Here is a 13,634-nt window from a genome sequence, read left to right as displayed (position 1 = left end):
TTACATGCCCCAAGTAAATGTTTTTTTTTTCTTAATTTGTTACCAGGGCAAGAACATCATTGTGTTCTATGGCTCCCAGACGGGCACAGGAGAGGAATTTTCCAACAGGCTGTCCAAAGACGCTCAGCGCTATGGCATGAAAGGAATGGCTGCCGATCCAGAGGAGTATGAAATGGTAATTTGCATCAGTGGAACAACATACACACCACAGAATAACAATTAACATTCTTTTGGATATGACTTATTATAGCTGCCAGTTCATTATTTGTCATCGTGTCATGGAAAAAGTAACACTGCAGTGCTGAAGAAGTGTGTTACTATGACAAAGCAATCATTCAGTTAACACCTCAGTAGTTATAAAATATTCTCCTGAATTATCCAGACAAGAGCCTGCAGTCATTTTGATGATGATACAATACACATCTCATGGCAGATTCTAACTGAGCCAAATAACTGTTTTATAATACCTGCCATAGTAATATATCATTTCTAATTATAAATTCGCTGTGCTGAAATGAAACCTGTCCAGGCAAGTTCAGTCCATAAAGATGCAAGGACAGCACACGCTGAGATCATAATGCGTATGCTATTTCAGTCACATTACAACTGCACAATATTATAACCTCAGGCTTTATCCAAAAATGTGTTGCAACACTGCTGTGAGCACCGGTATAGACATAGATAATATACTTTTGATTTGTTAGTCATAGTTAATTACTTGCAAGTTTGCTGACAGGGCAACTCTTGAGACAGCCGATCAGATATTGAAGACAAACTTACTTAAACTTAGTAGTTCTTCAGTGTTCACTGTCTCCGAATTGTGATGTCTCATGTTCTAGGGGGAGCTAGCCCGTCTGTCTGAGATTAAAAACTCCCTCGCCATATTTTGCATGGCCACCTATGGTGAAGGCGACCCAACAGACAACGCCCAGGACTTCTATGACTGGCTGCAGGAAAATGATGATGAAGATCTCTCCGGACTAAACTACACTGTGAGTCTTTATGCTCAAGTTGTGTATACATAAAGTCTTTCTAATTCTTACAAGCTTACAAGAATGCTAAGAATTGTCTAAATTATTATTAAAAAAAAACGTAATTGTATAGGAATTGTGTTGGTGATGCATAAACGGTTACAGTTTGGCATAAGGTTGCCCATTTAATAAGCACAACACAAAGCATATTGCGCATGATGTCAATGACCATGCAAACATTGTGCTACACTCTCTGTTCTGCATATGTGTTTTTGTTGCTTTGTCGCATGGAGGGCTGCAGCTAATGATTATTTAAACTAGAAGTAAGCGCCCTCTGGGCACCCTTTTTCCTCTGACCCTCACCTGACTCCTGAGATTTTGTCCCTGTACCCTTTCCATTGCTTCCACCCCCAACCTCTCCTGATCCCCCCTTGACTCTCTTGCCCCACCCCTTAAAATATATCCTGTGCAAAGGGCAGAACTCAAAGCAGTATTAATTGTGAATTTGGAAGGGATGTGATGAAAGGTGAATGGCACATATCTAAAGAAGCACACATCTTTCACACCATAGTGCAGTAATATTAGAATGTCTTTGTCATTGAACATTATACAACTAAATTTGCTGTTCAATTCCTAAAAAAGTACATGATCATTTCACACATGGTTGCATGCTTACACACCACATACACACATGCCCGCACCTGTCATGCTGAAAAACTTATTATAAAAAAGAAAGTAATAAAAAAAACATTTTGTACATTGTGCCAAATGCAGTTTACACATTATAAATATATTATTGCATGCTATATAGCGTTATTGCACATTATTCCATTTTTAATAATTATGAATCCAGTTTTAGTCCTGTGGAGTAGAGTGTTGTGATGATGGTGAGGGTGGTGGTGGTTTGGGGACATTGTTTTGTGGAGTTCAGTTCAGTGATGGCTCTGGTGTAGATGCTGTAATACTATGGTATATTTGTGTATTTAGGTCATAATTATTTGTCACAAACACAATGTTTACATTGTGTATATAAATGGAAGGTTTAATAGAAAAGCATAATTAGAATAATGTAGACCTGTAACCTCAGGTGGCTCCAATGACCTGGTCAGCCTCATTCTCTGTCGGATGTCTTAATATAAGATAAGATAAGATGGACCTTATTATCCTAATGATAAATTTGCCTTGGACATCAGTGTCTGACAACAAATACATTCCTCAATTATTCAATCAATCTTCACTGCGCTTTGCTGAAAAGTCAAATAGTTGTGTGACATGAGACAACCACAGGGCTGCCATTATCCATTAATGTAGTCAAAACACTGATAATGACACTGATGCGTGATGGCTACCTTGCTTAACTGCTAGGGCCTTGCGCGTGGTGTCCACACAGACAACGTTGCTGCTGCTGCCAGCCTTGTCTTTCTATATTGAGTTAGCCTTTGTTAATGAACATTAATAATAGAATATTTAATTCAAGCCTGTGATCGCATGCAGGCTATGGCTGCTCTAACCTGTACACATGGCTGCTGTCGCACACACACTGCTTAGGTAGGCGGTGTAGCCCGGGCTTTAGGCTTAGCGTGCATAATCAAATTGTGACCTAAGAGGTAGTTGCTAATGAGAACACAATCATATGTTGAAAACAAAAATGTAGCATAAGTTAATTTTATATATACTAGTGCAGTGCCCGTTGATTACTTGGCCTGTGTTATTGCTGCTTGTAGAATTCATTCCCCCAAATGACTTACAGAAGGACCCCAAACCACTTATGCAACTCCACTGTATAGCCTACTACAGACTTACAGTGTAGGCTACTTCTACATCAGAGGAAGTCATTCTACTACTGTATTTACCTGACAGGTTCAGAATGTAATCACAAAATATCACAATGACAACGTGGAATAATCAGACATTAGACTCATGGACTCATGGTGGCGTGCTACCTACCTGGTCCGTTATGAGAGCTGCTCACAGCAATTTAACAGCAGGAAAAGAGGTCTCCCCTCGCGCACACACACACCTGATGGCCTTATGGTTTTTTTTATCAGTGAGCAAGTCAGAGACGTACTTAGGAGCTAAACCATTAAGTGCTTTATAGACAATTAGCAGGATTTTGATGGTGATTCTGTATTGTACTGGGAGCCAATGTAGTGATTTAATTTGTTCAAATTTACATACGTGTAAGGACTGTGGTTGCTGCATCATTTTGAAGTTTGAGTTTGAGGGGTCCTACTGATTGTTTGGATAATCCTGCAAAAAGAGCGTTAGTCTTACTTGCCAAAGCCAACAACGAGTATCTCAATTTTGTCTGTATTAAGCTGTAAAAAGTTTTTGGACATCCAGCAATTAATATCATAAATACAGTTTACTAGTTTGATAAGATGACGGAGATCATCAGTGGAAAGTGAAATGTACAACTGTGTGTCATCGGCACATAAATGTTAGGATATATTGTTTCTTTATGATAATACCAAGCGAAAGGATTGACCTTTGTGGAACCCTAGAGAAGATTTTTGTTTCTGCAGATTTAAAAATGCCTATTTAAACATAAAAAATCCTGTCCTTTTAACTATGATGAAAACCAGTTAAGAACAGGACCTGCTAAACCAACTGAAACATGGAGCATTTTAATTAGAATGTCATGGTCAACAGTGTCAAATGCATCAGTAAGATCAATCAATACTGAAATCGAAATTCTCTGAGTCACTGTTGATCTTGAGGTCATTCATTATTTTTTTTTCTGTTTCTGTGCCATGATGGGTATTGGTATTTATCATATATATTGTGAATTGAAAGATAATCATCCAGTTGTTTATATACAAGTTTCAGGTATTTTGCTTGTAAATGGGATATTGAAAATTAGTATGTAGTTATTAATTATACCTGGATCCAGATTGTTTTTCTTCAACTTAGGTGGTATTTTGTGAGCCAGTTTGTCCTGCCAGTCTGTCTCGCTGACGTACAGCACAAAGGCTTAACTAGCATGAGCTGTGTCGGCTTTTGTGTACACCATGAAAGAAGAGGATTTGTGTGTTGTCTGTCTGTGCGTGTTTGTCATTGCGTCTTTGTTGGGGTGCAGAGCTCCTGGCCTCATTTGAGTGAAGATCTTAACTATGGGAAATCTAGTTAAATTCTTAGGCACAGTCACATCCTTCCTCCTGTATTTCATCTATTGTCTCTTGCTATATTAGAGCGACTACATACATTAAAGTCATTGAGAGATTTTTCAGGGTCTCTTGTAAGACATTTTTCAGTATGGCATGTTGTTTACATTCAGTATTTTAGTAGAATAAATTGCCTGACAACAAAACTTGATACACTATCACACTTAAACCGGAAAGCAGACAAACTTCTGCATTGGTTATTGTTTAACTGCTTGTTTGTTTCAAGATTAAGCCAAGGCCACACACTGATGGTGTATCTCTGTGCTCTATTCTGTCTGCAGGTATTTGCTTTGGGAAACAAGACATATGAACACTACAATGCAATGGGAAAATACGTTGACAAAAGGCTAGAAGAACTTGGGGCCAAGCGCATCTTTGACCTTGGTTTAGGAGATGACGATGGCAAGTAAGTGACCTGTTAATCATCGGAGTCAAAAAAAGGAAATTATTACTAAACCTTTCTCTAAGTGCAAAATGCAACACAAAATAACAACATGGTGTGGACCTCAATAAGTAATCCTGAGTACACGCCACGGTAGGCAGCTGAACCCCATCTGAGTATCTCCACCCATAGCTTAAGAACTACCTTTTCAAAGGTGCACCATATTTTTCTCGCAAGCCATTCAGAGCAGACTGGGCTTTATGGTAGGGTGGCTTTAAGAGACAGGCGCTTCAACGGCGTGTTTCAGACATATACAGGTATATGCAGACAGACAGTATGTGAAAAATGTGTTTTGAACATTATAGCAATAAACATGTTCTAGTAGAAAACCAAATACAAGTGTAAACGTGAAAATAATGTTTGCATATCTCCTTTAGAAAGAAAAATCGTATATATGTGTAAAATGTACATGGTTATATAAATAAGAAGTCTAATTTGTTGAGCAAGAGCAAATTCAAATGCATTTCTCAACTGATTGGCCTGGTTTTGTCTTTCAGCCTGGAAGAGGACTTTGTTTCATGGAGAGAGCAGTTCTGGCCGGCTGTCTGTGAGCACTTTGGAGTTGAAGCCTTAGGAGATGAATCAAGGTTCATTCACAGACAATTTGCCCTTTTATTGTGTTTTTTGTTTTTATCATTTCAAGTTTTTACTTCTTTTCACATTTTTTTGTCCCATCATTATTTAATTGTCTTATCTTCACCCTAAAGCTTTTTTTCCCCCCAATCGCATTCTTTACCGTATAAAAGCCGGGAACATTACATATATAACAGATGACAGCAGAAAGCTTGCAATCACAATTGACACTAACTTATGTGTTTTGAAGTAAAGGTTAAGTAATATATTGTCTGCTTCAGATGTAAGGTAGTTTTTACATAATGCCTATTTTTCAGTAAGATAAGGTGGCCATATTTTCAGATAGTAGAATTTCCACATGGACTGTGAAAATAATCACAGACTAAAGTAACAAGGTGATCCCCATACAGTGATGACCAAATGTGACTTATTGTACACATAGGGTCAAATGGGCCACCCAAAGTCTTTTTGTTTGTTCTTTTTTTTTTTTTTTTAAACCGCATCCAAATATTGGCTAAGACTGTAATGCTTAATCAGGACATATCTACTTTATGATAAACCCCACCCATCTGTATGTGAAATTAACTAATGTGTGTGTGTGTCTGTGCCTGAAGAGGCTAACCTTAAGTTATTTTTTCTCACAGCATACGGCAGTACGAGCTAAAGGAGCACACCGACCTCAACATGAACAAAGTGTACACAGGAGAGATTGGCCGCCTGAAAAGTTTTGAGGTCCAAAAGCCGTAAGTGCTGTGGCAAAGACGTTTCTCACCACCAGAACTCATTCTTCATTAAAATGCTGTCTGCTCACATTTCACCCACATTATAACCAACTGCAAAGGTCACTTTATTAAACTGAAGCTTTCTGCCCCCTAATGGACATTGGAAACATATTTCACTAGCCTTTTTTAATCAAACAATAATTCATTTATTTAAAGAGTAATAGATCTTTATAGTCTTTTATTAAAGTGAGATTTTACATCTCTTTTGTGACTATTTTCAACCCTTTGTAAATGCATTTTTACATTTAAGTGTTGCTGTTTTTATTTATAGGCCCTTTGATTCGAAAAACCCTTTCTTGGCCCCAGTCACTGTCAACCGCAGACTCAACAAAGGCGGTGATAGACATCTTATGCACCTTGAACTAGACATAACAGGCTCCAAGATCAGGTGAGACTGGTTGGATATATCTATAGTACATTTCTGGATAATACAATACAGGTCAAAGTCTGAATTTGTCACCTTCTGTGATTTAAGATATGAGTCAGGAGACCACGTTGCTGTTTTCCCCACAAATGACTCTGCACTAGTGAACAAGCTGGGACAAATCCTTGGAGTGGACCTTGATGTGGTTATCTCTCTCAACAACCTTGATGGTATGGCATTGAAAGCCAGAAGCACGTTGACTTGAACAGATCATCCCTGAAACCCTGTCACAAATACCTCCCTTGATATCTAGACTTGCAGTATCTGCTCACTTAATGCAGAGGAATTGAATATTGTTATATTACTGCAATTGAATGTTATTGCTGTAATAAGTTTTGTTACAAATTAATGAGCCCTGTCATCATAGACCTTAGATGGTCATCAGATGCACTTTGTCGTTAGGCAGCTCCTGTTCAGTGTTTATTAACCGTTAACCGTAAGTGCTTAATAATGAAAGACTTAGTACACAATCTAAGGTTATCTCTTTGTAACTTTCTGTACAGATGTGTATTTTGTGACCAATCAAATAGGAAATGAATTAAAGCATGCTTTTCATAGACATTCAGTGCAGCAGGTAACCATACGTATGTGTTAAATATTGAAACACAAAATGAATTACCTGAAAGTCAAGGTGACACGAAGATCTACAAAACTAAAATTGAGAAGCATTTACTACAGATTAATTAGAGCCGTACGTTGACCTGCAGTGTTGGTGTTATATTTATATTTTGCCCTTGATAAACATTTTAAGCTTTTATTAAACATTTATGATTATCAGTTGACCATGAAATGAATGTTGAGACAATTCTAGATACCAAAAAAAAAAAACAAGCTGTTAATATATTTTCAGAGGAGTCCAACAAGAAGCACCCATTCCCCTGCCCCACCACCTACCGCACGGCCCTCACTCACTACCTGGACATCACACACCCTCCTCGCACCAATGTCCTCTATGAGCTGGCACAGTACGCCTCTGACCCCAAAGATCAGGAGAACATGCGCAAGATGGCCTCTTCCTCACCTGAGGGCAAGGTCAGTACCAGGTGGTAAAGATTTTTGGGTGTTAGTTTTAGAATGGTGTTGAACCCCAAATTGTCATTATCTAGTTCATGTTATACATCTCGCCCATCTCTGTATGTTTGTGATGCCCTTTTTTCAACCCTTTTCCACCTCTTTTTTTATACTTTGTCTTTTTGTTGCTGCCTCTCTACAGGCACTCTACCAGAGTTGGGTGTTAGGTGCCAGTAGAAACATCCTCGCTATCCTGGAAGATATGCCTTCTTTGAGACCTCCCGTTGACCACCTGTGTGAGCTGCTGCCTCGTCTCCAGGCTCGCTATTATTCCATCGCCTCCTCCTCAAAGGTAATTCCCTGTTCGGCAGGTAGTCATATCCTTTTTTACAAATGTTTTTTGATATGGGTATAAGCAACAAAGACACACAGGCTTCTCTAATCTGACAGATTCATATTGCACTGCCCTCAAGAGGGGTAAAGTACAGACTGTTCACGTTAAAGACTGGTCAGAGGATGCTTGCTTGGCTCTCCAGGGGTGTCTGGATTGCACGGATTGGAATATGTTCAGGGAGTCCAGCTCTGATATTGATGAACTGACAGATGTTATCTGCAAGGCAAGGGCAAGGCAATTTTATTTATATAGCCCATTTCAGCACAAGGCAACTCAAAGTGCTTTACATAAAACATTAAACATTGAAAAGCAAAGAGCAAAATAGTGCAGTTGGATCTCATACTGTGAGAGTACTGTTATTCCAACTAAGTTTATTAAAGTATATCCAAACAGTAAACCATGGGTTACAAAGTCCCTGAAGATTTTATTGCATGAAAAGAATAGGAAGGAAGGAAACGTACAGATACTACACAAGCTTCAAAAGGACATTAAAAGGGAAATTAGGGCAGGTAAACTTAAGTACAAAGATACAATAGAAACACAGCTCAGGATGACCAACCTGGGGTCTGCCTGGGACAATATGAAGACAATTGTGGGGCTCAAGGGAGGGGGGAGGAGTAGGCTTGAACTGAACAGTTACAAGTCTGACTCACTGCTGGCACAGGGCCTTAACAGGTTTTATGTCAGATTTGACACTCATGACTTCAGCAATAAACATTCTGAACTCAAACAGTCTTCTGGTATCTCCCCCATTTATCCCTTCCTTTAATGTTGAACGTAGTGTCATCAACTGTTTTAAACACTGTAGACCTAAGAAAAGTCCAGGCTCAGATAATATTAGCAGCCACCTGCTGAAGGTGTGCAGAGCAACTAGGTCCAGTATTCTATGATATATTCACCCTGTCACTCTCCCAGCAGAGAGTGCCATCTCTATGGAAACAGTCTGTGGTGGTGCCTGTTGCCAAGGTTAGCCACCCCAAAACCCTTAATGATTTCAGGCCTGTTGCCCTGACCTCCTTGGCCATGAAATCCTTAGAAAAACTTTTTTTAAAGTTGAGCTTCTAGCTAAGGCGGAACTCCTTTTAGATCCATTTCAGTTTGCCTACAGGGCCAAGAGGGGGGTACAAGATGCCACTATCGCCTTACTCAACCTCTTATATAAGCATCTAGAGGGGAGTGGGAATCATGCTAGGCTACTCTTTGATTTCTCATCTGCTTTCAATACCATACAACCTCATTTGCTAGCTGAGAAATTACTCAGTCATTTTAACCTTGATCCGAGCTTAGTAGGCTGGATACTGGATTTCCTCACTCGGAGATGTCAGAGGGTGAGGGTGAACAGTGAGCTTTCCAGTGAGTTAATATCATCCACTGGATCCCCACAGGGATGTGTCCTGTCCGCTCTGTTGTACATCCTATATACCAACGACTGTTGTAGCCATCATGACAATAGGCACATTATCAAGTTTGCAGACAACTCAGTTATTGTCAGCCTTCTTAGTGCATATGAAAATGACCATGGTCCAGTGATTGATGCTTTTGTTGCCTGGTGTGAGAATGCTTTCCTTCATCTAAACATTACAAAACTAAGGATATGTTCATTGATCTCAGACGCCATCCCAATGTCCCCTGTAGTAGTGTTATCAAGGGCCAGGACATAGACATGGTGCCATATTACAAATATCTGGGCACCTTGATGACAACCAGCTTAAATTCGAACTGAACACTGCTTCTGTGTGCAAGAGAGGCCAACAAAGACTCTCAGGAAACTTGCTAAATTCCAGGTGGACAAAACATTAATGACTTTGTTCTACAGAGCTTTTATTGAGTCTGTCCTGACATTTTCTGTCATCTGCTGGTATGGAAACCTCACCATCAAGAATAAAAATGTGCTTTTAAAAATTGTGAATGTGGCCTGCAAGATGGTGGGTGTGAAGTTCAGTAGCCTTACTGACATTTTTAACAAACGGATAAAAAAATAAATAAAAAAAAGCCACGTGTTCCTTGAATCAAGCTGAATCACATGATATAGACCACGCCCATTTCCAGTTTTTTTTCCCGCAATATCGTGCAATGAGCAAAACCAACTTTCCCGAACTCGTCCTAGGCCGCTCGACGAATCAGCACGAAACCTGGTACATAGCTTCTCCAGAAACCTCACTAAAAGTTACTCAAGGAATTTTGCTACGTTAAAGTGTGCGCATTTGACGACCAAACACATTTTCTTAGCTAGCTACCACACACACATTGTATCATATTGCAATGCAATGCAATTGCAATATCTTTGCCACAGTAAATGCAATCAACACGAAACTTGTGTTCGTTCGGCAACTTGTGCTCGTTCGGCATGCCGCTCTGAGGCTCTGTACCAAATTTGGCGAAGATCAGCCATTAGGGGGCGTTATAATCAACGTAGATGAGTTTTGGCCCTTTTACTCAATCAATGTTAATGGCTTATTTGCAATGGGAATGTACCACAGACCTTGCAGCTCACACTTCTCAATATTTACTGATGTTTGCCTCCTACCTTTACGTTTCGGTTTTAGCTTTCGCGTGCTTCCCTGGTTTTCTACAATAAACAACCTTCTTAACCCACCTGGCACAGTTTCTACAACCTTCACAGTGGACAAATGCAACTCTTTTCTCTCACTTTTTCAATCCAAAATCAACACCATTCATAGGCGCCTATACCGTGCAAATAAACATTGCAGTTGGTGCTAAGTGGAACGTCTGTTATAGTGTGATTGGTTATGTTGGTGTCATTGATTCTTAATTTCCCACGAAGCACCCACGGAGGAAAACATAAATCGGCGCCTATGACACCATTTGCAACAACGTGACCACCTCCCTTGCTCCTTCAACCACCACATCTGCCTCTCCCCCTCCACCCTCTCGGTCACTCTCAATAACGTATACGTAATGCGTTTTAAATGGGACATTTGCATTTGCAATATCTCTGCCACAGTAAATACAATCAACACGAAACTTGTGATGCTTGTTCGGCATGCCGCTCTGCAAACAATGAAATGCAAAGAATGTTTGACTACCCCCCTTTTTTTTTTCTTTTTTTTTTTTTAAAAGGGCGTGCGCCTGTGAGCATCCACGGAGGAAAACATAAATCAGCGCCTATGACGCCATTTGCAACAACTTGACCACCTCCCCTGCTCCTTCAACCAGCACACCTGCCTCCCCCCCTCCACCCTCTCGGTCACACTCTCATTTCTCTCTGCTGTCCCCTGTGGTCAGGGGGGTTAAGAAGTTTGTTTATTGTAGAGCATTCTTAAAGGTGGTCTGTATATGCATGGAGATGAACTGTTAACTGCTACGTTTGCAACAGCGACGTACCGCAGACGTCGCGGCTCACAACTCTCGATATTTACCGACATTTGCCTCCCCGCCGCCAGGCTTCGGGTTCCGCTTTCGCGCTCCCGGGGGTCCGGGGGTGACTGGCGTGGGTGGCTTGGGCCCCGTCATAACTGCTTGCAGTTCTAGTTCTATTTATTCTTTAACTCAGGCTGAAGCTGCTGTTTTTATTGTGTTAATTGTTGTGTGGTTTGTGTTGTATATTCTTCATGTGATGTCTTCCTGCTGCATACAAATTGCCCTTTTGGGACAAAAAATGAACTGAACTGAAATGTTAGTCAGATCTGAGAATTAAAATAGAGGACTGTTTGGCACTCTACTGTTCTGTAGGTTCACCCCAACAGCATCCACATCTGTGCTGTAGTGGTGGAGTACGAGACTGTGACAGGCCGCATCAACAAGGGAGTTGCGACCAACTGGCTGAAGAACAAACTGGTCAGAGACAATGGCCACAAGTCCACCGTTCCCATGTACATTCGCAAGTCTCAGTTCCGCCTGCCCTTCAAAACCACCAACCCAGTGATCATGATCGGCCCTGGGACAGGAATCGCTCCCTTCATGGGCTTCATCCAAGAGAGGGGCTGGCTCAAACAACAAGGTGTGTGTGTGTGTGTGTGTGTGTGTGTGTGTGTGTGTGTGTGTGTGTGTGTGTGTGTGTGTGTGTGTGTGTGTGTGTGTGTGTGTGTGTGTGTGTGTGTGTGTGTGTGTGTGTGTGTGTGTGTGTGTGTGTGTGTGTGTGTGTGTGTGTAAAAAAAGGCATTTAAGGGTTGATGGATACAAGTAATCAGTGCTTTCATAATCTTAATTCAGTTATTAGCATTCTCAGTCACTCTGAACACAGGCCTATTAATTAGTTAAGTAGGAATTGTGAACTAGTATGCTTACAAAAGTACTTATAAGACATGATAAATGTGCATGTCAAGATGTCTGAGATTTACTTGATCAGTTATACTTTTTTAAATGTCCAGTGGAAGAGCATGAATGGAATAAACAGCATGTACAAAATAACCAATGTTTTGTTTCCTTTCACAGGAAAGGAGGTTGGAGAGACAGTGATGTTTTTCGGCTGCAGACATAAGAACGAGGATTATATTTACCAGGAGGAGCTGGAAGAAGCAGAGAAGAATGGAGTTCTAACACAGCTTAATGTTGCATTCTCCAGAGACCAGGAGCAAAAGGTATATCTGTTAGTGTCCCTTGGAGCTGAATAAAAATATCTTCATGTTATTTAAAATATTGAACACCTTTTTGGTCAAATAACATATTGAGAATAAGGAACAACACTGGAAAATGGTCAATTAGACAACAAATGTACATACTGTATATTATTTATCAGTGTGTGATGATAAACCCTTTTATTGTTGTGTGTTTGGAACTTTTCAAACAATAAAGGTGTACGTGCAGCATCTCCTGAAGAAAAATAAGGAGGACATCTGGAAGCTGATTCACTCGGACAATGCTCATATCTACGTCTGCGGGTAATTAACACATTGGACCAGCAAAAGATTCACATGAAAATATCATGTATTCAAAAAGATCAGACTTTCACATAATTATATTTGTTGTGAACTTAATGACTTGAATTGATATTGCCGATCATTTGAGACCATTTCATATGAAGGAATGGAGAATTTACACTGGAGGGAAAACACCCTCTAGTGGGATAGTGAGAATTGGTTTATACTGCCATCATTCAGGAATCGACAAGGGGGTAAGCGAGCCTCCACAAAGCGTACCTCCTATGGATCCATTTTGATGCTAACAAGCCATCACCCGCCGTTAGCATTCCATTGACTGCCATTCATTTTGGCGCCACTTTGACAGTAAATAACTTTACATCTGAAGCGTTTAAAGACTCTATTTGTCCGTTGTTTATTTCTAAAGAAACACAACAATGTATAAAAGGCTCAATTACCTTGTATCTCACGTTATGTAGCAGCTCCGTAGCAGGCGTTTTTGTAAAAAACTTTCTGTCGCATAGTAGACAAATTACCGTACAGTCAGGAGAAGCTCGCAGGCAGTTTCGACTTACATTAGCTGTTTAAGTTTAATTACTAATGTTAACTAGCATTTTAGTTAGCAATAATTAGCCCGTGCCTATGTTATCTCCTTACATATACCTACGCTCTCCGTCTCTGCAAGATTTGGAATGATTGAGATTTCTCTTGGCGCTGCTACTAGAAGACGTACAACTTTCAGACCGGTTGCTCACGTCACATCTACGTCGGCAAGCTCAATTGGAGGCTGCGCAGTAACGCTCAGCACTCACCAGAAAAATGCTTCTAATATCCTTCACTGGCCTCAGTGGCGGTCTACGGCGTAGCTTTGTCCATTTTCTTTAACGGTCTATGGGAACCGAAAGCAAATAACTTCCACCATGTTTGAGGTGAACATTGTTGCTGGCTGATGATCAAATCAAATGTTTTTTGATTAAATATCAAAGAGAAATATCCTCCAGTAGATGGATAAACAAAAAATATAAAATATGGAGTGGGGGGAGAGAGAGAGAA

The 13,634-nt window shown here is 40.3% G+C and overlaps 1 protein-coding gene across 2 annotated transcripts in view; it reads left to right on the top strand.

Annotated features, from left to right (window-relative positions):
- Nucleotides 1-13,634, top strand: part of porb (P450 (cytochrome) oxidoreductase b) — a 32,754-nt gene that overhangs the window by 17,003 nt on the left and 2,117 nt on the right. For both annotated transcript variants that reach the window (XM_078246395.1, XM_078246396.1), the window contains 12 exons: nt 47-175; nt 840-992; nt 4,417-4,541; nt 5,075-5,164; nt 5,795-5,893; nt 6,204-6,320; nt 6,408-6,526; nt 7,207-7,388; nt 7,570-7,719; nt 11,455-11,722; nt 12,157-12,302; nt 12,517-12,602. In XM_078246395.1, coding sequence (XP_078102521.1) covers nt 47-175; nt 840-992; nt 4,417-4,541; nt 5,075-5,164; nt 5,795-5,893; nt 6,204-6,320; nt 6,408-6,526; nt 7,207-7,388; nt 7,570-7,719; nt 11,455-11,722; nt 12,157-12,302; nt 12,517-12,602 — 1,664 coding nt within the window. The remainder of the gene's footprint in view (nt 1-46; nt 176-839; nt 993-4,416; nt 4,542-5,074; nt 5,165-5,794; nt 5,894-6,203; nt 6,321-6,407; nt 6,527-7,206; nt 7,389-7,569; nt 7,720-11,454; nt 11,723-12,156; nt 12,303-12,516; nt 12,603-13,634) is intronic.

This window comes from Sander vitreus, chromosome 3 (genome assembly GCF_031162955.1).
Source record: "Sander vitreus isolate 19-12246 chromosome 3, sanVit1, whole genome shotgun sequence".
Lineage (NCBI taxonomy): Eukaryota > Metazoa > Chordata > Actinopteri > Perciformes > Percidae > Sander > Sander vitreus.
This window is presented reverse-complemented; position numbering and strand designations above follow the sequence as displayed.